This window comes from Orycteropus afer, unplaced genomic scaffold (assembly GCF_000298275.1).
Source record: "Orycteropus afer afer isolate SDZICR_OR568_19922 unplaced genomic scaffold, OryAfe1.0 scaffold00018, whole genome shotgun sequence".
NCBI lineage: Eukaryota > Metazoa > Chordata > Mammalia > Tubulidentata > Orycteropodidae > Orycteropus > Orycteropus afer.
This window is the reverse complement of record NW_006921605.1, coordinates 18,722,513-18,747,565: the sequence shown is the minus strand read 5'-3', so window position 1 is coordinate 18,747,565 and position 25,053 is coordinate 18,722,513. Positions and strand designations below refer to the sequence as shown.

Below are 25,053 nucleotides of genomic sequence, written 5' to 3'. Positions count from 1 at the left end.
AAATGTTGGATGATTTTACATGATGTCTGAGATTTGCTTCAAAATAACCCAGGGTGGGCAAAGACGGAAATGCGTCACTAACAGTGAAGCTGGGTGATGGGTACATGGGAGCACTTTATAGAATCCTCTGTAGGTTTATAAGGAGCCCTGGTGGCACAAGTTAACTCAGCTGCAAACTGAAAGGTTAGAGGTTTGAACCCAGCCAGCGGCTCCACGGGGGACAGAACTGGGAGTCTTCCGTGAAGATTACAGCCAAGAAAACCCTATGGGGCAGTTCTACTCTGTCACACGGTATCACTCTGAGTCAGAATCAACTTGATGGCAAACTCCACTTCTGTAAATATTTGAAAATTCCTGTACTATCAGCTTAAAAACCATGGCATATGCATCGGCTAGAGCACACTGCTTCTGACTATGGCAATACAAAGGCTCTGGATTCAAATGTTAGAACTTTTCAACATGGAAAACTAGTTAAAACAAACTGAAAAACCAAAATCACTGCTGTCAAGTTGATCCTGACTCATAGTGACCCCTCCCTGGGTTTCTGAAGCAGTATCTCTGCGGATGTAGATTGCCCAGTCTTCCTTCCGAGGAGTGGCTGGTGGGTTTGAACCACCAGCCATCTGGTTAGCAGTCAAATGCCTTAAACACTATGCCACTAGAGCTCCCAGTTAAAAAAAAATAACATTCCAAACTGTACATACAGTTTTATCCCAATTATATTTCTATATACAGGAAGACAGTGTATCAAATGTCAACTGTGGTTCTCTCTCAGTTATGGGATTAGCTGAGGGGCCATTTGTTTTATTCCTTGTCTTTTCCTGTATCTTCAAAACCTGCAAACAATGAAACAGAGGTGACTGATGAAGTCAACAGGCATCTTGACCTGGAAAAACTGGAGCTGCTTCTCCAAGCCCCAGAAGAAGGGGTGTTTGAGCACGTGCTTGGCCGAGGGGCGCTTCTGAGGGTCCATCGCAATCATTTCCTCTATTAACTCACGTGCGATGACGTCTTCTATAGAGGAGGAAAACAAAGAGGTGCCTTGTTAATACCAACCTCATGCTATGGTGACATACCGGCACCCTCAGATACCTGCCTGTGTGCCTGCAACTCACAACTTCACTGACAGACACTCATCCCAATGCCATACGGTCCAGCACACACTCGATTTCAGCTGAAATAGACAGTGCTTGGAACACTGTGAAAAGGATGAGAGAGATCCAATGTTGGCAGCTCAGGTAAACCCACTGCTTTGCTCATTTTTGGGACTGTGAGCCACTAAAAATAATGACATCTTGGCTGAATGCATACTGACATGGAGTCAGACAGAGGTTAAAAAAAAAAGCATGTTGTAAAATAGTGTGACTCCTTAACTCTGCTTTTTATAAAGATATGTCCCAATAAATGCTCAACATAATGTAAGTATAGAGGTATTAACAGTCATTACTGCATAATGGAATTATGGACCTTTATGCTAATCTGTTTTTCTACACGGAATCAGGAAAATAAACTGGTAAACAAAACAAAAAGTTAGTTTTAATTTTTTCAAAAGGTGGCACTGGAGTGTCATGGGCCAGTTATAACCCAGGAAGCCCACCGCTGGGAAGACAGGCTTGCTGCCCCCTCTGGAGAGTGAGATCAAAGCTCCTCCTCTGCCTCCCAGCCCAGTGCAGCTGGCACCTGCCTACCACCGCCCCTCAACCAAGAGTCCAGTTTATGGAACATGAACACTCTGTCTTCCCAAAATGTCAGTGCAGAAAAGAGACCTCAGATTACTTGACCCTCACAGATCAAACCTGGAAAACAGAAGTCCCCAAAGGGGGCCCTTCCCAGGCCACACAGGTAACTGGGTAACCTGAAGGGACCTCGAAGCCCCTACATGCTGGAGACTTGGCATGAGGAGGTGGCACTCCAGTGATAACCCTGCCCAGCCTTCTACCAGCTTTGAGAATGTGCTGTCAAGTTTCCTGAGGCCAACAAGGTGAGCTCTCGGCAAGCGGGGCCTCTGGAGTGCCGAGGTGGCTCTGTCCTAAGCCTGCAGGAGCTGCTCGGGCAGCCGAGGAGGCGCCCTGACGCCCCCACGCCTGCCTGCTCACCGTGCTTCTCCAGGTGTAAGCAGTCGAGGTTGTACGTGCCCAGGAGGATGTTGGCTTGCCGCTGCAGGGACTTGCCAAAAGGGTGGCTTCCCTCAGATATCACATAGTAAAAGACACAGCCCGCAGAGAAGATGTCCACTGTGTAGGTCTGCAAAGAGATGCGGTGTGAGCAGCCTTGTAGAGAATCCTCATTCTTTAGCAACCAGGGAGGGGGGTGCTGCTACACTACTTCTTCCACCTGAAGGGGTCTCGGGAGAATGAGTGAACGTGTGTGGGGAGCTCAGAACAGTGTGGGCACCTCCCAGGTGCCACCTGAGAAAGCCCCCACTGTGCCCAGTACCCGCTCAGCCTCAGCTTCCTCACACACATGTTGAGGACAATCATGGTGTGTCCTCATGGGGTGGGTGTGAAGACTGAATGAACTAATATGTGCCAATGTTCAGTCAGCGCTGTGCTCAGCCCTCAGAAGTGCCCCCCTTGCTGTTGTCCTTCATCCCACCGGAGCTCCTGGCTGTCTGACCCCTCGCAGGCGGGGATTTGTGTGCGTTTGCTTCCCTGTTGGATCGCCAGAACCTGGGCCTAACAGTGCCTTCACACGAGCAGCATCAAACTTGGTTAGATGAATGAATACAACTTTCTTGTTCAAAACCAGCTGCAGATAAAAGCTCTTTGACAAGTCTCCAAGGGGGTCATTGTGGCGGTGACCTGGTAACACCTCCACTTATCCCATGAAACCGTTGTATGTCCACAAATGAGTTCCCCTTTAGGAATACATGTATGTGTGACTTCTAGCTTGTTCACAGACAATACAAGGAACAGGGGGCATAACCTTGGGGTGGCCCCTATTGCAAGGCTTCCCCTCTTTGGCTCTCCACCAGAGGCCAGGAGGATCTTGTGAGAGAAAGCCAGGGTCCTGTCACCTTCCACGCTGGAGAAGACACACCCTTCACAATACTGTTTTCTCCATCAGCCGCACATCAGCTGTGTGGGGCAAACAGAGGAAATGGTACCATTGCCAGGAAAGGACATGGGTGGACAGGTTCAATGACAAGCCCAGGGTCACTGATGGAGAGTGACAAACCAGGACAAGACTCAGGTCATTGACCTCATCAGAAGTTTCCTTAGGGAAGTGACAGACTCAGAACAGGAAGAATTAATTCATCACAGCTGAAGCTCAGACCTGACTGCCGGCCACTGCACCTACTCACTCTTGTCATTCTAGGCGCCCTTGCAGCTCTGGTAGCACCTACTCACTCTTGTCATTCTAGGCTCCCTTGCAGCTCTGGTAGCGTAGTGGGTAAGGCATTTGGCTGCTACCTCTGAGGTCAGCAGCTCAAACCCACCAGCTGCTGTGCAGGAGGAAGATGAGGCAGTCTACTTCTGTGAAGCTTTATAGTCCTGGAAACTCAAGGAGGGGGTGTTGCTATGAATCGGAATCAAGTTGATGGCAGTGGGTTTGGTTTGGTTTTTGGTTGCTTTCTGCAGCCTGTGGTTCTGGAAGTCCCAGGGGGCACATCTCCTGCCTGTCTGGGCCTCTCTGGTCCCACCAGTTCCTATCTATGCTTGGCCATGTTCTTTTCTAAGCGTATTAAGGCTGCCTGTCTGTGTTATTATAATGACATAAGTATTCCCAAAGGTGGTAAAATCTGAGTGCCACAAGGTACGAGGTAAGTTGAACCGATGGAAAGACTCAAAAGGCAGTGGCTAGAAAAACTGCTGTGGAATTAGATGTGGGAGATTCAACTGCCAGGGACTAGGAAAGAAATAGTTAAAATCTAGGATTCTATTCTTAAATGGATTAGTAAATATTTGAAATGTCTAAGTCTCAGTCTAGAAGTCACAGAGAAGTGAGTGTGCTTTACCCAACAAAGAAACCCAACTCCAATCAGGGGACCCAATGTAAAGAAAGCCCTTGACCCTCCATCAAAAGATGTCTATGACCTGAAGAATTACATTACTCAATTTACATTAAATGTTTCAAATGTGTTTTCTATTATGATTCTTCACTGAAACGGATTTTTTAAAATTAAGTGTCCAACTGCTGATCCCTAATGAATGGGATAAGAGGCATCTCCTGTATTGGTCTTAGGATGGCTGATTCCATCCAGGTCTGGATCAGGGAAGGTGCCACATGAGCCTATGACTTCTTATTGTGCCAGAAAGCATGGTGCTCCAACACAAGTGGGATCTTGTCAAAAGGATCCTTGAGGCAGCCCAAAGGGATGCCACAACCAAATCTGGAATGATTTGAGAATCAAAAAGAATAAGGACAAGTAAAATGTATAAGGACTACAAATGATTATAACACTACTGTAAAAATCCATGAGTCAATAGTGATTTGAAAAACAGAAAGAGAAAAAAAAAAAAAAAATTGGAGGGTTAAAAAGGAAGCTCTTCTTTACAGAAAAATGTCAACTCTTCAACACAGAGTTAAGTCCACTGAGTTAGCGATTCAGGCAAGGCCCATTGCTGGATGCTAACCCACTGAGTGAAGGACTAGGGGTAAACAGGATATTCACTTTGTGCCAAACTGTCCCCACCGATCACTTACTAACAAGCAAGGGGAAATGTCTACATCTTTACAGTGGAGCGGTCTGGTGATCAACACCCGAGCCAGGTGATCCACGTTAGTATCACTCATGCTGCTGTTAGGTGGCATGGAGTTAGCTCTGACTCATAGTGACCCCATGTAGGACAGAACAAAGCACTGCCTGGTCCTGCATCATCCTCACACTTATTGCCATGTCTGGGCCTGCTGTTGCAGCCACTATGTCAATCCATCTCACTGAGGGCCAGCCTCTTCTTTGCTGACCCTCTAACTTTACCAAGCATGATATCCTTCTCCAGGGACTGCTCCAAGCCATGGTTATTTTCAATTGCCTCATATGCATACAAACCAGGACAATGAATAAGTAGGACTGAAAAAGAATTGGTGCCTTTGAATTATGGTGCTGTCAGAGAATACTGAATATGCCATGGACTGCCAGAAGAATGAACAACTCTTGTCTCTTGGAAGAATTACAGCCAGAATGCTCCTTAGAAGTGAGGATGACAAGACCTCATCTCGTGTACATTAGATGTGTTGTCAGGAGGGATGTGTCCCTGGAGAAGTGTCACTAATAGAAATACCCTAATAATGGCACAGTCTGCCACCACGTGCCTCCTGATATTCTGTGACACATTCTTTCCAAAACCATCTGCATCTAATTAAGCCTCTAGACCTCACTTGCAGTTCACAGAAAAGACAAGGAATGGAGAGACTGGCTGAATGGCATCATGAAGAGACAATCAGACAAACAGCATGTGGGGCAGTCCATCAGACAATTGCCTAGACTCCTCCAGAAGTCCCTGTCGTGGGACAAAAAAGGCGGGAAGGCTGTTCTGGATTAAAAGAGATCTAATCAAATGTAATGGAAGACACCTGCTTGGGCCCTGGTACACAAAAACAAGCTACACAAAAGACATTTGGGGAAGAGCCGGAGAAATTTGAACATGGGTTGAATATTATGGTGTTATGCAAACAGCATTAATTTTTCAGGCCTGATAATGGTGTGGTATAGAAATGGTATAGAATGTGGACTGTTCTGAGTCTGAGGAGACAGACACTGAAATACACAGGGGTGAGGGGCCAGGACATCCGGCACAGACATTCAATGGTTCAGTGGTAGATAAACAGAAAGATACAGCGAATGTGGCAAAACTATGAACAAACGTTGACTCAGTGGAGGTCAACATGTGTTCACTATACCATTCCTTCAATTTTCTGTGTATCTAAAATTTCTCAAAATAAAAAGCTGGGAAAACAAAATCAAAGTGAAAAAGAATGAAAACTGGAGGTTGGTTCACCTTATGTAACTCCTGATTTCCCAGTTTCCCAAAATAGTGGGAAAAAGTAATTGGAAGAGGAGAGGGGAAAAAAAAATAGACAACTGCCCACATTGTGCTCATCTGAACATGGGACAATATGGAAACATGAGGAGCTGCAGACGCTCACTCTCCAGCTCGTGTGTCCAAGCCCCAGGCTCTCTCTCCTCAAGATGCAACCGGCTGGTTCTGCGGTTATCAGGGGGCTGTGCCCATTACTCACGGGGTTCTCCTTGCAGTCTTCACTCAGCATCTCAGGAGCAATCCAGCCTTCTGTGCCGGGCACCCCAGACCGGCGGCTGAAGCTGTGCCTGCCCACTGCCAACTTCTTACACAAGCCAAAGTCGGAGATCATGGCCTTGATCCTGCCATGTGCGTTGGGCATGGAAAGGAGAATGTTGTGGGGTTTCAGGTCTCTGTGAACTAATACAAAACTCTGAATTAGTGCGAAGCATGCCATGAGCAACATCAAGCCTCCTCTACAGTGGGAAGTGTGTCACCATCAGACTCCCAACACCTACTGCCCCCTCGAGAGGTTCTGGTTTTCAACCATGTATGATTCCTCCTGAAATTCTTCTACAGCTTGTCAAAAGGCCACCTACAGTCCCCACCTGCACATCAGTGATGCAGCAGAGTTTAAACAGAGGCAAGTCACACCTGAGCAAGCCAGTCACCCCCACCCAGGCCTGTGAGCTGGGAGAGGGACGCCTCTCACCGATGTTGAGGGAGTGGAGGTGGGCCAGGCCTGAAGTGGTCTGTTGCAACAGGGTGATGGGCTCCAAGCCAAGGTGGGCAAAGTCCTTCTGCTCCACATACTGCAAGAGACAAGGGGACAGGGTCATGGCACACCATTCTGGGGACCTGGCCCCTCAGCTCATTTTCTCTTGTCATATTTTAAGAGGGTAATGGGAAACCACTGGGAAGTTTTACTGACAACATTTTCTGTATTTTCCAGCCAATCTTCTCCTGACATCAGAGCTGACTTAAACAGCAAAGCCCCCATGTACTGATTTAGAGTGAGTAAGACATGAGGCACAAAAATCAAGCTCACTGCCTCGTGTACGTAACGACACTCGATAGTTTTATGGTGAGCTGGCAACCGAGTGGAAGGAGTTGGCAGCATCCTCCACGCCCACACCAGCCATGCCCAGAGACGGGAAGAACACACCAGCCAGGCTTCCTGGAGGCAAGGAAGGTGAGACACCAACCACAACCAGAGACGGCCCCAGGCATGCTGAGGGGACCATCTCATCAAGACGGGCAGCACTTTAGCAGGGAATTTCTTGGGGTGAGAAAAACGTATGTTTCGATTGTGTTTATAGTTAAACGGATATAGACATTTGTCAAAATGTATCAAATTGTACACTTAAGATGAGTGCATTTCATCCTATGTATGGTATGTCCTCAATAAAGTTAATAAATACATTGGCGGTCCCTAAAACCACCCCTGGCTGCCAGGAGGAGGAGGCCCTGTGGCTGGCAGGCGTACCTCCTGCAGAGTGGCTGAGCACAACTCAATGGCAATGTACTGGAACTGCCGGTCCCTCTCCGTGCAGAAGTACCGGATGACGTTGGGGTGCTCGTCCGACTCTCGCAGCAGCTGGACCTCGCGGTCTGCGAAGCTGAAACACTCAGGGAGGATCCTCTTCACGGCCACATCGCGGCTATCGAACATGCCTCTGCAGGACAAGGGGCGCGTTGTGTCTGGTGAGCGCAGGCTGGGCTGTGGACACGAGGTAGAGCCGTACAGGCCCCAACCAGACTCTGGGCAAGCCCATAGTCATCCCCTCAGGGCTCATGAACTCCACGGAGGAGGGACCTATTCTGTCTTTCTTGGTCACTGCTCTGTCTTTGCTTTGCTGCTGGAGACAGGAGTTAGTGCCCCAGGCAGAAGGTGGTGAAGACCCCAGGCTTTCTCATCCACTCACCGGTACACAATTGTGCCCTCAGCTCCATGGCCCAGGACATCCTTGGGACAAAATGAGATTTTCCCAACCAACACCATGCTGGTTTCCTCATCTGGGACAAAATGGGGGGGGGGGAGAAAAAGAGGTTATTTTAAACTAACATAATCCAAAGCCCATTGAGGTAAAATGCCTACTAACTTCCTGACCTTAGACTAAGAAAAGGAATTTAAGAGGCTCCACACACCCTTGGTCCCCAGTAAGCATGAGGTGGCTGGTTCCAGGCCCCGGTCATATCCAGGGCCACTGCCTCCCCACCTCCTGCATTTCTTCGCTCCCGTCTTTACATTATTGTGAGAGATATGTCTTACAACCTCCCTGAAGACAGCACATCTTGTGAATCTCTGTATTCTCTATATATGTCTGTCTGTCTGTCTATTCATCTATCGAAGAAGCCCTGGTAGCACAGTGGTTAAAGACTTAGTGGCTAACTGAAAGGTTGGCAGTTTGAACCCACCAGCTGCTCTATGAGAGAAAGATGTGGCAGTCTGTTCCCATAAGGATTTACAGCCTTGGTGAACATGTATATTAGGTAGATACACTCCTTAGAGAGATCAATCATGGGAGAATAGAAGGGCTGTGTATGCAGGTCAGGCAGCAGGAGTGCATGGGAGGGAAGGACACAGGGAATAGGTAACTATGGGGAGGGAGTGGGAGGGGCACTACTGCATTGTGGGAAGTTGCAGTCGATGTCATGAGACAAAGTGTATGTGAGCTGCTATATGGGAAGTGAATTTGCTCTGTAAACTTTCACCCAAATCACAATAAAAATTAAAAAAAAAAAAAAAAAAAAGATTTATAGCCTTGGAAAGTTTTACTCTGTCCTGTAGGGTTGCTATGATTTGGAACTGATTTGGTGATAATGGGTTTGGTTTGGTTTTTGGTATTTATCTACCTACACACACATGTGCACACACACACATAGTTACAACTAACTAATAGCTGTTAACAACAAAACAAACTATCCATCCCAAAGCAGTGAAACATTCAGGTAAGGAAATGGACATGAAAAACGAAGAGAGCAGTAACAGTGTCCAGCTTGAGCCTTGGGGCCTGGGGTCCCTCGCACCAACTCTGTGCCAACTCCCTTAGAATACCGGGTTTGGCTCTGACAGCTGGTCTGTGATAGTCTCACAGAGGAAGGCCCTTGAACAGTTGCACTTCTGTACTTGGCCACTGGCTGGCTTCAGGAACATTCACAAGCCAAAGCCAGCGTACTTTTGGTCAACAGCGATTCCCACCCTTGTAGAGCAAGATGAAGGGCGGGCTGGGGGGCCCAGAAGGCCCCATGAGGGTAGATGCCATAGGAGGGAGCAGTAGAGTGGAGGGAGTTCAGGGGGAACACAGAGAAGCTCTGGGAATGGAGGAAGGAACCAAGCTTTGTGGTTCTTAGATAGGGTTCTGGGGAAAGACAAACGCAGCAAATGCCGCATGCCTTACCTTCCTCATCCTGGTCCAGGAAAGGGCTGGTGCTGGCCTTGGAGGCAGAGCCACTGGAATGCAGTGAGTGGTTGGAGGCTCGGGGGGATGTGCTGGGGCTGCTGGTTCCCGAGCTCTCTGAGTACAGGCCGGATGTGTCCAGGAGCTCCGCGTCCTGTGCCGTGTCCACAGACGGGGGGAAGGGCAGCTGCTGCTGTTGCAGGAGCTGGATCTTCTCCAGTTCCTTCTGGAACCGCTGGTGCTGGAGTTGCTGTTGCTGATGCATGCTCTGGGAAGAAAGACACCCATCCAGCCCAGGGCCCAAGGCGAGAAGAGGCTCCTGAGTGGCATGACCCCAAAGGGCAGAAGGAAACCAGCGAGAAGGCACATGGAGGCAGAACTGGCTCAAGGAATGGCGGCCCCTTCTGCAGGGACTCCCTCCCAACCAGAGGACCCTGCTGGGGCTGAATGGCCACAGGCAGGGGCACCAGAAGAGGAATTTTTCCCCGGGGGGAAAGCTAGGCAAGATGGAGGGCATTCCATTCAGTTCTAAAATTCTGCAATTTTGGTGAATGTTTGGGAGTAGTGTAAAAGTGAACACCAACAGAGGTGGAGGGGTTGAGAGTGCTTGCTGTCACTGTGGGCTGTGCACTCAGAGGTCAGCTCAGCTCGCCAGCACCCAGAGGGGCAGATGAGGAAGGTGGGCTCTTATTTGCAGCCACTTGCCCATAGCTACATGACCAGGATATGGCAATTGTTGTTGTTGTTATGCATCATCGAGTCGGACCCGACTCATAGCGACCCCTCCTTGGGTTGCCGAAGCAGTATCACTACGAAGTAGATTGCCCAACCTTCCTTCTGAGGAGTGGCTGGTGGGTTTGAACCACCAGACTTCTGGTTAGCAGTCAAGTACCTTAGGCACTATGCTACCAGAGCTCCAGGATATGGCAGAGGGGGCTGAAATACGGGCCTGGCTGAGGTCCCACCCTCTCCATGCCATCACATGGCCTCCCCACACCTCTGCGCTGCTCCCCCTTACTCTGAAAAGTTTATTAGCTCATTATCTGCAGTGGTAGCTATCTGGGATATTACTACTCATGCTGGAAAGGTGATTAAAGAGATTGAAGTGTAGCTGACAACTCACTGTGGTGCTTCCTAATGCTCTCTCTTAACCTTGGCTTGAAGTCCTAGAAACGCCATCTACTAGCTGAGGGACCTTAGAAAAGTCGTTTATCTCCCAGAGCCTCCTTTGTTTCTTCATTTGTGGTGGAAAGGGAAAATAATACCAACCTCACAGGCCTGCTGTGAGGGTCAAACGAAAGGACAGCAGGTGAACACATTTCATTGGACCAGGTGGAGGGCCTAAGGGGTGTGGCTTCCTCTAGGGGGTGTGCACTTCCTGAGCTCTTGTGTTCTAAGGGCTAACACTTCAGCACTTTGAGAAACTAGCTGAAGGAATATTCCTCTGGAATATTCTATCCAACCCACTCGACTACCTAAGTTTAGCTCACTTATTTCCATCTAGAAAGTCAAGTCATTACTGTGCACCTTTTTTTTTTTTTTTTACTCCAGCTGATGTTTCTAAGTTTCTAAAGGAGGAAAGTTAGATTTTCAACTATTATCCCTATTCTTAAAAAAATATAGTCAACTGTTCAAGATGATCTGTGAACAAGGATTACTAATTAGCTTTTTATAGTTACGTGAAAAACTCTAAGACTTAGGTACAAAATTGTCCTTTTCTGAGAAGCTAGTGTCTCCTTAATCACCATGTTTCTGCAGACAGGCAAACAGTGATTTTTAAATGTGAGGTGAAAATTATCTGCCTCCTGCTGTTTCCATCTGGGCCTCAGTGACAGCAGGCATGGAAGTTCAGGAGCACATGGGAGGGCAAGGGAGAGCTGAGGCTCACCATGGGGTAGGTGATGATGAAGGCCACCCAGCCAATCAGCAGGAAGGTGCTCAGGATGATGGTGGCCATGTCCTTCAGCATGGAGTCCACGGGAGCCTCGGGTTTGGCAGGGGCATGCGTAAACTTTTCTTCTACATCCTGAGTTACAGTGGTGGGTGCGTTTTCTGAAGTCTGGTCAACCAGGTTGATGACCTATATGGCAGAGAGTTGCTACATCATTGGATAGCTCCTAGCTCGATATCAATGAGGCAGGTAATCAAGAAAAGTGTGTTCTATTTACAAAGTTGAGCTATGCTGTGATGGGCTGGATTACAGGCCTGTTTCCTCAGAGTCTGTGAGCTGGACGTACCTAGGTTATCTTCTCCTCCAGGCCTTTACCTATGCTGTTCTCTTCCCTCCAGGACCCCCTAACTCCTCCACCTGGATGGACTCTATTCATTCTTCCAGGCCTTGCTCAGCCTCCTGCTTTTCCTTCAGCCTTCATTCCTCCCTTCCTCCCCTTCCCACGTACCCTCAACAGTTGCCCTGGTCTGCTATGGGTTCCATGCACCCTCCTTAAGCAGGCTGTATGCTCTGAAGGCAAGCACAATGAAGACTAATGCCCAACCCCAAGGCCAGCTAAGAAGCCACTGACTGGCTGTCCATTTCCCCACTCACCTCCTCAAAGCTCTTTTTCTCCGAATCAGCAGGAATCACATTTTCCCGATGTCTGGGCAGTTTGGTAGGGAATCTCTCCAGCACCTTGGTGGATGCTGACAGTGGTGTTTCGTGGTGTCCTAGGAGAGGAAACAAAACCTTTCACGAGAACAGTTTCCCCAGCATGTGGTCACATTTGATCAATTTGGTCCCCATCCTCTGAAGCACAGGTCCACAGTGCAAACCCTCCCATTTATAAAGGTAGAGGAAATTAGAGGTAGCAAGAAAAGGATTACATGAAAACAGACATGTCATTACTTGGTGGCATGGATATAGTATTCACAGTCCCATAATGAGGAACAAAGAAGTGTCACTGTCACAGGACTGGGATGTTCGGGATGTGTTCAGAAACAATATACACGTGGCTAATTCTGAATTCTGAGCTACAAGCAGCGTGATAAGCTTCGTGTCTGGTCCCAGCTGAAGGATCTGTAGGTTTGTGAACACTTCAGGGAGCTCCTCCTTCAGTGCTCATCCTGGGGCATCACTCCCTCAAGGCTATCATATCCCTCCCCTGGCATTTATGTTGCTCAGGTACAGTTCTATTCCTTCCATCAGCTCATTGAGAAACAGGGCAGATTTGCTACAGGGATGGGGTCCAAGGCTCCGGTTGGGTCTCAAAAGTCAATGTTCTCTGCACAGGCACTTCATGATGACTAAGCATCGACTGTGTGCAAATTAACACAGAGACAAAGTGGAGTGAAACAGGGAAATGGCACTCTATGTGGCCTGATAATCTGCTTAGCTCTGAAGGGCTCCATCCCGCTGTAATGACTGGGGACATATGCTCCTCTAACCTCTGCATGGTTTTATCACACCCACTGCCTCTGTCCCCAGCACCCTCCCTGTTGGGTGTCATCAAAACATCTTATCTCTCCTGCTGACAGGGGCTCCGATTCAGGGCCAGCAGGGATGGCAGCAATAATAGGAAGGGAAAGGAAAAAAGGAACCTCCCACACTCACCCCAGACAATACTGCTCAGGACCTCTTCCCAAGCCCAGCCTCTAACTCATCACCACCCTCAATCTCTTTCTTCTGGGTCTTTAACCCTTTTCTCCCCCAACCTCTCCACCCCCAAGCCAAAAGCAACTCCAAATTAATTCCTGCACAGAAATAGCCTATTTCCTTACCCACAGAATGGAAATAACAAGGGCACCTACCTCACACAGGGTGACTGTGAGAAATAAATAAGGAAATTTATTCCAAAGTGCTTGGCATTACTCCTGGCACCTGACAGATGCTCAATGTGTGGCAGATACAATTATACAGGTTTACACTCTTTGGTACTTGACTTTTGGAACATTAAGAGTTTAAAACAAATTTTGAGAATTGACTTGGTAACACTGCTACCTCATCTATTCTGAGAAGTGAATTGAGCACAACGCATTCAGAGTTGAGCAGATTGTCAGTGAGCATGGGCAGTTTTTGCTCACCTGGAGGCAGTCTTGAGCATCTACAGCTAGGAGAAAGCAGCTCTTCCCTGTCCTCTTCCATCACCTCCATCACCACCACCACCACCACCACCACCATCACCAGTTGCCATAGACTCAACTCTGACTCATGGTGACCCCATATGTGTCAGAGTACAACTTTGCTCCACAGTTTTCAGTAGCTGAGTTTTTCAGAAGTAGATTGCCAAGCCTTTCTTCCGAGGTGCCTCTCGGGGGCCATGAACTTCCTCTTACCTATCAGAAGCCAGTAATTCCTCAGGTAGTTGAGCTTATTCTTTCCTTTCAGTCCAGCGTTGAACTTTAGGTCCGTGCTGGGTGTAATCACACATTCCCCTTTGTCTCCAATGGTGACACCATCAGTCTGGGGGCCTTCCAGCAAAGGAAGAGTGCTGCCTCGGGGCTGTGAAGACAGAACTGAAGGTGAGGCTGGGGAGGCCCTCTCTAGATGAACGGGGCCACCACGTCCTACTGGGGATCTTCCCAGTGACTGTCCTAAGTGTGGAAGGACCTGCCACACCTCACAATAAGCGTGATCTCTAGTGTGGGGCTGGTCCGAGGCAGAACAAGGCACAAAAGCTCTAAGACAGGGCAAGAGAAGCCCTTTCCCCAGGAATCAACAATGCTGCACTGACGTCCTTACCATGGGCACCATCTTACTTTCTCATATCTGGGTTCTGGGGAGCAGGGAGGAGTATGTGTGGAATTCCAAGAAGCTATTACATGAAGCAGGAACTTTGGTGGTGCAGTGGTTAAAGCACTTGGCTGTTTACTGAAATTTGGAGGTTCAAACCCACCGGTCGCCCCGAAGGAGGAAGCTGCGGCAGTTCACTGCCATAAAGATTACCACTTTGGAAAACCTATGGGGCAGTTCTACTCTGTCCTGTAGGGTTGCTGTGAGTCAGAGTTGACTCGATGGCTGTGGGTTTGGGGTCTGGGGATTCTGTGAAGCATCTGCTAGATGTGTGGGCATCTACTAGTCCATGACCTTTTCCGGAAGCTAAGGTCAAACCAATGAACAAGTATGGAAGAAGCTCCAGGCCGTCAGGAGTGGCTCTGGCACTGCTGGGGCTATGACAGCAGTAGGTGGCGCCCTGCACACAGGGCAGCGACCAGTCCACAGGGAAGATGAGATGTCCACCAAATGGCTCAAGCACTGCAAAGGTCAAAAACAGCCAGGATCGCAGGATTGCAACACCTCAAGCAGGCTGGTGAGGCCCCAGGAGGCTTGGGTAGATGAGAAAGATGGAAAGGATTTGAGTAGGAAAAAGGAAGTAGGAAGAAGCTGGAGGAGTGGCTGGAACAAAGGCACAGAGAAAAGAAAGGTAAACGTGGAATTTCTGGAAATCATGGAGCAGACAGACCTAGTTGGACGGTACAACTCCCACTGAGAAACCAAAAGAGTGAGGCTGATGGGCACGAAGGGACTGGGCCAAGGGCCTTAAACACCAGCCTTGGAATTCAGCTTTGAACACGGCAGTAAAGGCAAACAGCAGCCAGGCCTTCCTCCAGGGCTTTAGGAAGCTGCTCTGTAGTGCATCTCCCCTTACAAAGCAGAATGTGGTCGGTGCAGAAGTTGGCTTTAAGGATTTAAGAGCTGTGTTCTGTATTCTCAACCAACAAGATATTCATCAACAACAGGAGGCTGTTTCTGTGAGTTCTCCCCATCCCAGTGGACTTACCACGACAGCTACACCCTCGTGTACCATGGAGGGGGAGGCGTACAGGCTGGTAGAGTATTTCCCAACATACAAAGTAGGCCTACGAGAAAAACAGACACAGATTCCAACATCATTTCATTTCCAGAACCTATGAACAGTGGCCATGTGGAGAGAAGAATCATAGCCCCAAATACCACACACAGGAACTAACCCCTGAGCAAGGAGAACAGCAACAGGGGTGTGAGAGCAGGGCCTGGCCCTAGGGATCAGAAGAACTGGGCTTCAGGCCCCAGCTTCAATCATTGCTTACAAAAGCATGGATAAGCCACGTAACTGCAAAATGGCAGGGCTGGGCTAGACCATGCTCACAACAGGCTGTAGGAAGGACCATGTGTGCTGACCATCTGGAGAAGTCTGGATGTTTAACAACCACTGCCAAAACCTTGAAGGTGACCTTGACCAAACACACTTTGGTTACAGAACTATTACCAAAATCACCACCATTCCACCTTGTCATTTTGAAAGGTTTTAGAAGTACTGTAAGGAGCTCTGGAGGTGCAGTGGTTAAAACATTCAGCTGCTAACCAAAAAGTTCAAACCCACCAGCCACTCCATGGGACAAAGATGAAGCAGTCTGCTTCCCTAAAGATTGATAGCCTTGGAAAGCCTATGGAACAGTTCTACTCTGTTCTATAGGGTCGTTATGAGTCAGAATTGACTCAATGGCAGTGGGTCAGAGGTTCAGCAGAAGCCCTGACTCAGCTCTAAATTGGATGCCAAAGAAAGACCTAAGGGATGAATAAGAAACTCCAAACTAGGCTAGACTTCCGGTCCCCCAGCCGGGTGGTCCATCTTTGACTGGGGCAACAGAAGGGCCTATGGTACAGCTTTGTCTGTGATGTCACTTTGAAAATGGCAGAAGCCGTACTCCCAGACACTTGTGGTGGTTCCAGCCAACAGCCAGTTTAGGATTGATCAGCTACTACACTACCTAAACCTCTTTCAACAAATATCTTACATTTGAATGGTGTTTTACAATTTAGAGAACACTCTTGTGCAAACAATCTCATTTGACCCACTCCACAACTCCATCAAGTAGGACACTGAAGCTGGGTGAAATGGGGAACAAGTCTGCTGAGTGTTAGACCTGAACACATATCATAACAACTCCCTCTTCCAGTTTTTTAAAATGAATAAAACCTGTTAAAAAAATTTAGAAAATAAAGGAAGTAAAACAAAAGAAAAGTCTCCCATATTCCCACCACTTGAGATAGATCCAAATTATGCAGCAATTATAGTGGCAGTCTCTTTCCTTTCTCCAAAACCAAAAAAAAACAAACTCACTGCTGTTGAGTTCGACTCATAGTGACCCCTCCTTGGGTTTCTAAGGCAGTATCTCTACGGAAATTGATTGCCCAATCTTCCTTCCGACACATATAACTTTAATTAATTTGATATTCAAAAAAATCTCCAACATCAAGGGTTGCCACTTCTTATATTCTGAATGAGTCCATCTGCCCAACCCCTAGCCTCCAGTGTACGGCATGCCACATGCAGCGGTACCAGGAGACTGGGTCACAGCTGCCCTCTTCTGCCCTGAGTTCCCCGGACTCACGTCAGCTTGCTCTTGGCCTCCGTCTCCTTGGGGAATGGGTACTTCCACTTGGTGATGCGCCCCACCTCCCCAGACATGAAGGTCAGATAGCGCAGGGTCTCCACGGCAACGTTGATGTGCATCACCTTCCTGAGACCCTCCCGCTGCCAGACATAAAAGGACACCACAGGGGAGGCGTAGTTTTGGATCCACAGGACGTCCCCGGATTCACTGTCCACGGTCACCACCAATCCATCGCCATTGGACACAAAGTGGGACATCTCTGCAGCAGATCAAACAAAGCATGTTGGGTCTCACCCCATCTTGTGGCCACATCTTCCACTCTCTTGGCAAGCTGTGGTCACTCAGCTAGAGGCAGCAAGACTTCTATAAAGTTATTCTCAGGTCTCCTCTGAATAGTCTCACTTGTTTCCAATGAATTCACCCAGGCTCTGCAGTATCAAGACACTGAGAGTTGTCTGGCTCAAAGACTAAGATAGGATCGTGTTCTCCAACGCAATGTACTCAGTGATGTTCCTTACTGTTCTGGTTAAGAAGCAAGAGTAAACACTGAGGAGAAAGGGCCAGTCTCCACTGTTAATCTGGCATTTTGTAGCAATCATTTAAAAAATCCATTGACCTAGCTGAAAGACCAGATTGCATGTGGCTCGGGCAGGGGTGCTCACACACAGACAAATGAAAATACTCCAGGTCCTTGACCAGAAACTAGCAAAGATCTCCATCAGACTTTCCAACAGCAACGTTAAGACAGCAAAACTGCTTTTTAAGCTTTTGCTTGAGTTGGGGGCAGATTAACTAGAGAACCATCTACGGGATGAGCCATGCTTAGAGAGTGGCCTTCCTGGTGCGGCTGCTCACATCATATGCTGATTTTTAATTCTACTTTCCATGGGCTTGTAGTAAATTCCTTGTTGGACACAGAGGACTCATATAGTATACCTGCCTTCCTCTTGGTACCCTCCAGACTTCTCACCTAGGCCCTTGTCACATTGACTTTTGGAAGTATTGACTATAAGCCCAGGGAAAGGCAGAACCTGGTTAAGAGAGTCTTAAAAAAAATTCTACTTTTTGGAGTGATGGCTTCCTCACAGGTCAAAAGTGCCAACTGGCCCAATCTTCCGAAGCTGACCCGGCTGACCCGACAGCACTTACTGTAGTCCATGTCGTCCTCAGGCAGCGAGGCTGCATAGTCAAAGTAGGTGGCGTTCCACCGGAGCTCTCGGGTTTTGGTGTCATACATGGTGATGGTGTACTCTGGAGAACACACACCAACCCATTACCACGGGTGGGCACGACACCTACTTGAGATACTGACCTCGTCTAAATTATAACCAACAAATCCTCCCTAAATGGCATGTAGGGGAGTCCAGGCTATCCACGTGGAAAAAGAAAGGCCACGTGGAGAAGTTAAGTCTCAGACGTGTAAGTGGAGACAAGCCATCCCCTTGCACCCACCTTGGGCTCATGACTCAGAATCGTGAGCCATATAATGGCTGCTGTTTTAAGCCACTTAAGGTTTGAGTGGTTTATTATACAGCAATAGGTAGCTGATACAGAAATTGGTACCTAGTAGTGGGATGGTGCCTTAACAAAAACGTAAAACATGTGGCGGTGACTTTGGGACCAGGTGGTGGAAGGAGGCTGAGAGGGCAACAAGAGCACTGTTAGTGGAGACTGAAAGAGGGAAGCTACTACTGGGAGCCAAACAGGGTGACCCAGCTCACATCCTGATGACACAATTAGTTAGACTGCTGCTTGCAGTAACCTAGGAGGTAGAAAAAGTACCTAATGAACTTGTGGATCTGGCTAAGGAGATCTCCAGGCAGAATGCACAAAGTGCCCAATAGTTTTTCTTAGCTGTGTGTGATACAGTAAAACCTGTGAAAGCCAGAACTCATGTAAGGCAGAAACCCCCAACTTATAATGGACAAGCAACAAGCTGAGGACGCTATAAAACACCAGTCATTTCTTACAGAAAAGAAATCACAGTGAACAAAAAAATAAGAGCCACTAAGAACAACATATCAGGGTACCAATCCCAGAGGGCAAAACTGGGCCCTAATCAAAGAAAATTCCCTGTTCCCAGAGTACCTATGCCTGGCTGGATTTCAGAATTACACTGGACTAGTGACTGCTATATGGCTCTCTTTTTTTCCCTTTTTGAATCGGAATGTTTATTGCAGCTGCCCGCCCTGGCCCTGTCTCACTCTCGTATGTTGGGCTGGAGGACATGGAGGGGATACCCAGGTCTCCAGCTCAAGAGGAGCTACAGCTGAAGGGCCTGCTCCCTCTGCAGACCTGACTCAGATCAGGAGATGCTGGATTCTGAGACTGATGCTATACTTGGACTCTGGGCATCTGGGGTGAGTATATCCTGCATGCGAGAGGACTATTACAGCCAGAGAATGGACTGTGGTAAGTTTTCTGAAAAGATCACCACCAATTCTTCCCATCCCTGTAATGTTCATGCTAATCTTCCCACCAAGAGGTTGAATAAATTTCTCCACCGCTTGATTTTGGGCCGGCCTTGTGACTGGCTTTGATCAGCAGACCACAGTGGAAGTGAAGTTTTGAGACTTCTGAGCCCAGGCATTATGGTCAGCATTGTAGCTTCCACATCTACCCAAGAGGGGAACTAGCTGCCATGTAAGTCCAGTCCATCTGTGTGGAGAAAGGCCACTGGGAGGTGATCCCAGGTCCCAGACATGGGTGAGCCTGGCCAATACCATGTGGAGTACAGACAAACCATCCCTGCTAAGCCCTTCCTGAATTCTTGTCCCACAGAATCATGACCAACAAAACGGCTGTTGTTTCAGCCACTGAGTGAGGGTGGTTTGTTAGGCAGCAACAGATCACGAAACAAAAGCTTTACAGCCTACACCACACATCTCCTCTGGTGCCAGGGCTTATCCAAACTCCCTCAAGCTCCACCATGTTGCTTGAGAACCACACAATTTTGATGTCTGGGTGAAGCTGGAACTGCTATAAAGGCTTTACCTGATAGAAAACATAAGCAAACAAATCGCAAGCAGTCACTACAGCTGGAATATTTGATTTTTACGGGGTGGAGGTGAGGGAACAAGGGTGGGTCCTGCAATCTAAGTACAGTCCTTCCTCCTAGCAGCTGGAGAGCCCAGCCAGCTGCTACTGGGGCCAAGATTACTTTCCCAGATACTGAGAAAGGCACTCAACGAAAGGCTCTCTCTCTCTCTCTCAAGGCCATGGTCACCTGAATGTTTACACCTAAATTTAGTGCTCAGTTGTAAGATTTCACCAATTTCTGACCTAATTTCCTCCTTCTAAATGCTCTCCTGCTTCCTTTTTAGCTTTACTTTATCTGTCACTCAACAATTTTCACTAAGTTCTCTGTCAGGTGCTGAGCACATAAAAATCAGCCAGGCAGGTTCTCGTGGTAAAGAGCTTCTCAGTCACCCAGTCACATGTCTGAGCACCTACTGTGTGTTTGGCAGTGCGCTCACTGTGAGGGTCTAGAAGGGGAACCAAAGTCCTGACCTCAGGAAGCTGACAGTATAGTGTGGGCGGCAGAAAACAGGCAAACAAATTTTTAAGTCCGTAGTGACAAGTGTTGGGAAGAACAGGGCTAAGAAAAGAGGTAGGAAACGGAAAGCAGAGTAGCGTGGAAGGCGCCATTTGTCATCCATGTGCATCCACTTAAGGGGACAATGACGAGTGGCAAGATGGCTGCTACTACAAGCCCTGTGCAAACTGTTGTGTGTACCTAGAGGACGGAAGAGCTGAGAGTCACTGGGCAGGATGGGGAGGCTGGGCAAGAGCCTTCACAAACGGGGACTTGTGAGCAGAGCTGTGAGAGGAGAGAGGACCTGGCGGAGGGGACAGACGCACTGCTGAAGGTTTCAAAAACACAACACTGCTTGTTCTGGGAACTGTGTGGGGGTCACCCTGATCGGACGACGTGTAAGTGAAGGAGATGCAGGGACAGCTGACGTCCCAGGGGCCCTGGGCTGTACCATGGCGGCAGTGGGGAGCCACCAAAAGAGCTTTCAAAGGGGAGCAGGGTGCTCAGGTCTGTGTTTAGAGGAGACAGCTCTGGCCACTGGCTGAACCTGGGGGGAGTGACTTCAGGTCCTTGTGGACACAGGCAGGTTGCATAAAGTCAAAGGCTCCTTTCTTACCTGTTCGCCCAAGATAAAGAAGAGAGGTGGATGGACAGAGACTTTCTGCGAAGGCTGATGACAAAGTCTGCTGCTTCTCCCCGGTCAGGAGGTCAATAACATACCAAATGTCCTGCTTTTTACCTGGAAGGTCACAGGATACACTGCTGTTTACACCTGTTCTATAGGGAAAAACCACTGCCAGACCAGCAGCCTGGGATGTTCTCTGTGCTGAGGGACAGGCTTGAAGTTCACATGCTGTCAAAGACATTTCTGTGATGTTGTGAAGGTGACAAGGTAAGTCGTAATGTGGAAATAACATGTTTTGGGACAGTGGGTCTTATAATAACCTCTTAACCATGCCATTAAACAGTCCTCCAAACCTAATAACCTAATCACAAGCCCAAACCAAACCCATTGCACTGAGTAGGTCCCAGCTTACAGAGATCCTGCAGGGCAGAGCAGAACTGCCCCATAGGGTTTCCAAGGCTGTAAATCTTTATGGAAGCAGACTGCTTCAACTCTCTTCTGTGGAGTGGATGGTGGGTTCAACCCACCAAACTTTCAGTTAGCAACCAAGGGCTTAATCACAGTTTTTTAAAAAAAGAAAAGTTCTCTAAGCTTCCAAGTTAAATTTTATTGCTTTGATTAGTGGCCTTAAATATTAAAGATATTGCTTGTAAAGGACAATTTCTTTTACCAGGCACTAAGTTCTATATAAATATGGACATTTCACCCAGGGGCTCATCTCTCTGGAAACCATCACTCATATTTCTCAACATCCCTACTAATTAGTCAAGGGAATCTCCAGTTACTGTTTATAACTATAGTTAGCTGGTATCTGTGATTGGCCAGGACTCGGAGTTGGCTGCAGCCTGGTACTAATGAGGCCAAAGCCATCTCAGCCCCTGTCCCCAGCTTGTAGGTTATTCCCCAGATGCAGGCCAGACCCCTCACCTTGGTCAGCTGATTAACAGGTATGAACAGCCAAACAGCATGAGCAGGAAAAGTCAAAGCATATTCAGCAAATTGCTCTGGGGACAGTGAGGCAGCAGCAGGGCCTCCATCTGGAAGTCACATGCACAATGCCACATAGTTCTGTTTTGTGAGGTATGGTCTCTGGTCAGTTGTGTCTTCCTAACATATGCCCAGTGTCCTATGTCAAGGGACTCTTGGAAGCAGAGTAAGGAGATGCTGGTGAAGATCAAAGGGTATGAGAATTTGCTAAAGCTACACTTGATTCTAAGGAACCTTGGTGGCACAATACGTAAGGAGTTACCTACTAACCGAAAGGTTGGCAGTTCAAACCCACCCAATGGTTCTACAGGAAAGAGACCTGGCAATCTGCTCCCGTAAAGACAAAGCCTAGAAAACCCTATGGGGCAGTTCTACTCTGTCACGTGGGCTTGCTATGAGCCAAAAACCAACTCGATGGCACCTAACTATACGACACTTGGTTCCAACAGATGAACACGCATGCCTCTTCCATCTGTGTGAAACTTGCACCATAACTGTCTGCTCTCAATGATGAAGTTAGATTGGGAAAGGTCTGAGATGGACTAAAACTTCACCAAGGTGCAGTGACCACGAACCCTTGCTTTCTGGCATAACACCACCTGGTTACTTCAAGGACTGTGATAGTCTGTGTAGCCCAGCTACAACTTTCGTGGATGAACTGGGCAACCACCAAGCTATTAAAGATGCTTAACACGCTCATTTCAGAGAACATCATACAAAGGTGATGGAGACGACACCCTATGTGCCCTAAGTGATGCCTCGTCTGCAGACGCTGGATGACCAGGTAGGAAACGGTGATGCAGATGCTCCAGCTTTGCCTGGATCCGGTTTGGAGGAAGAGCTTGGGTCGCAGCCCAGAGGAGAGGGGAAGCCCCTGCAAATCCCTCATCCTTAAGGTGCGGGAAGAAGCCAGGGCCTCAGTGTCCCTAGCAAACATTTAAAATCCTGCTGGTACTTGAGACCCAGAAATACACATTCAGCTCCTGAGGTATGCACAGGCAATCAGCACTTTGAGCTCCTCAGAAAGAAAGCTGCTATATAAATACACATATACTGCGATTCAAGATAAAGACAGCTCTCCTTTGTGTTACAAATGCGTTTTTATTGACATTCTGGCAGCAACATGGGCAAAGAAAAGCAGGTGATTTGATGCAGTGAAAGATGTGACCCCGCTTGGGTCTGGAGGCAGCTTATCTAGGCAAGTTGCTAAGTGCTGCTTTTATCAAAAATTCTGATAGCAGGAAATGAAGAAAGCGCTATAATTAATAGGCAGAGCCTGGCTTTCCTGCCCCGGTGCAGACAATTGTATTCACTTCAAATTTCATCCAATTGCTGCCAGGTATGTCGCAATCTTTAAATCACTAGGGACAGGTCAACACAGCAACTAAAAGCTTGTTAAATGAGTAACCATATTAATGGTGTCAATTTGTCTCCAGAGGAAGGGGGGACCCTTTCTCAACTGGTCAGCTGAGTCTGGCAAGAACAGCACCTACTGCGCAGCTGAGGCAGTTTCCCGGCAGGGCTGGGCAGGCGGGAGTGAACGCACCTCCCTCTCAGCCATGCCTCTTCCCAGCCGTCGGGACTGATTTCCAGAGATACAGTTCAGGTGCTGAAAATGGAACCCTTACCCATGTAGAGAATTCCATCTGAACTTCGGCATGGGGACGCTTGCACCAACTCCGGGATGGTAAAGGGAAGTTTCTTTTAAAAAAAAGGGGGGGGGGCAGAGAAAATATAAGTTAACCAAGTCTTGTGCAATTATTATAATTTTACTGGGCAGTTTGTTACCCAATTTTTCTAAAAAGGGAGAAGCACTGTGGATAGCAGATGGGAGTTGTCCTAATTGGAAACCAAAGAGAAGGGGGCGCCCTAGACTGCCACACCCACTCCCGACAAGCCCTCGGCTCGGGACCCTGTGCTCTGTAACCTCCACTGTCTTCACACTGGGACACAGAGGCCTCCTGAAGGGCTCCTGTCCACGGTGCTGCGGGAGCGACACAAGCCTTTTCCGAAAGGTTACACAGATACGGCGTGTCACACACTCTCTGAAATTCTAAGATGGGAGAAAAAGTTCTCCGGTCTTGGAAAACTGACCCCAGAGACAGTCAGGACCAGCAGAATGGCAATGCGTTTTAGAGTGGAGGTGGGACACGCATTCCATGCTAGAGGGAAACAACCCCTTAGACTGTGAGGGAAAAGAAAAGTCATTACACAGGCAACACAGGAGCTTGAGAAGGAAAAGAAGCCTTAATGTTTTCTTCAAGTCAATGGTTCTCTATTGAAAAACAAGAAAACTGAGTCTCTTGGTATTAAGAGGGAAGTGATGGTAAGTGCCAGGAAGAGAAACCTGAAGGAATCTAAATGTTTCAACTGAATTTCATCATAAAACTGATTCTGAGTAAGGCTACAGCTGACATCTGACCATTTCTTTTGGTTAGTGCTCGTTTCAGTGTATTTTATTTTTGGAACGTTCTGGGTTCTTGAAACTGTTCTATAGATAACTGCTTTTGCAGAAACTCCAGGCTTCCACAACACTGTCACCTTCTTCTTCAAGAAAGAAAAGATTTCTCTCTAGCTTTAAGAAACAGAACTTAAAAAGAAGAAAAATCAGTCATTTGGGTTTCCCCATCATCCAGCATTCAAAACAAAGCCTTGGGACAGGGAAAATGCCACAGAGAAGCTGTAATAACTGGGTTTTTGCCAGGTGTTTCTGAGAATAGGAAACCAGTTGCAAGTCTTCCAGCCTGAAATCTGATGGTCTCTGCTCAGTTTACTGAGAAGCTCATTGTTTCCAGAGATGCTAAACTCTAACATAAGAGGGTGTGCAAGGTAGTGGCAAGAGGATTCTTCGGGGGAAATTAACATCAGTGGCCATTAATTCTGACTCACAGACCCCGTGTGAGCCGAGCAGGCCTGTCCTCCAGAGGGTTTCAAGCTGTGACTTTTCAGAGGCAGAGCGCCAGGCCCATCTTTTGAGGCACTTCTGGGTGTGTTCAACCTTCAACCTTTTAGTTGATAGCCAAGTGCATTACCCAGGGACTTTTGGGAGTTAGAGGTCTTTAAGTCCCAACTCCAAAGCTTGTGGCTTTGGCCTTAGGCATTCTCCTTCACCCCTCCAGGATATTTCCTCAATTCTAGTGGCGTAGTGCCTAAGGCATTTGACTGCTAACCAGAAGGCTGGCGGTTTGAACCCACCAGCCACTCCTTGGAAGGAAGGTTGGGCAATCTACT

At 48.0% G+C, this 25,053-nt stretch overlaps 1 protein-coding gene across 1 annotated transcript in view; it reads right to left on the bottom strand.

The window, feature by feature from the left end:
• Positions 1-25,053, bottom strand: part of ERN1 (endoplasmic reticulum to nucleus signaling 1) — an 84,649-nt gene that overhangs the window by 4,274 nt on the left and 55,322 nt on the right. Inside the window, 15 exon segments of the mRNA XM_007959719.2 lie at positions 887-1,014; positions 2,097-2,244; positions 6,184-6,383; positions 6,676-6,775; positions 7,450-7,639; positions 7,889-7,979; positions 9,365-9,632; positions 11,253-11,444; positions 11,910-12,028; positions 13,634-13,799; positions 15,079-15,157; positions 16,673-16,934; positions 17,825-17,926; positions 20,827-20,949; positions 23,451-23,523. Coding sequence (XP_007957910.2) covers positions 887-1,014; positions 2,097-2,244; positions 6,184-6,383; positions 6,676-6,775; positions 7,450-7,639; positions 7,889-7,979; positions 9,365-9,632; positions 11,253-11,444; positions 11,910-12,028; positions 13,634-13,799; positions 15,079-15,157; positions 16,673-16,934; positions 17,825-17,926; positions 20,827-20,949; positions 23,451-23,523 — 2,241 coding nt within the window.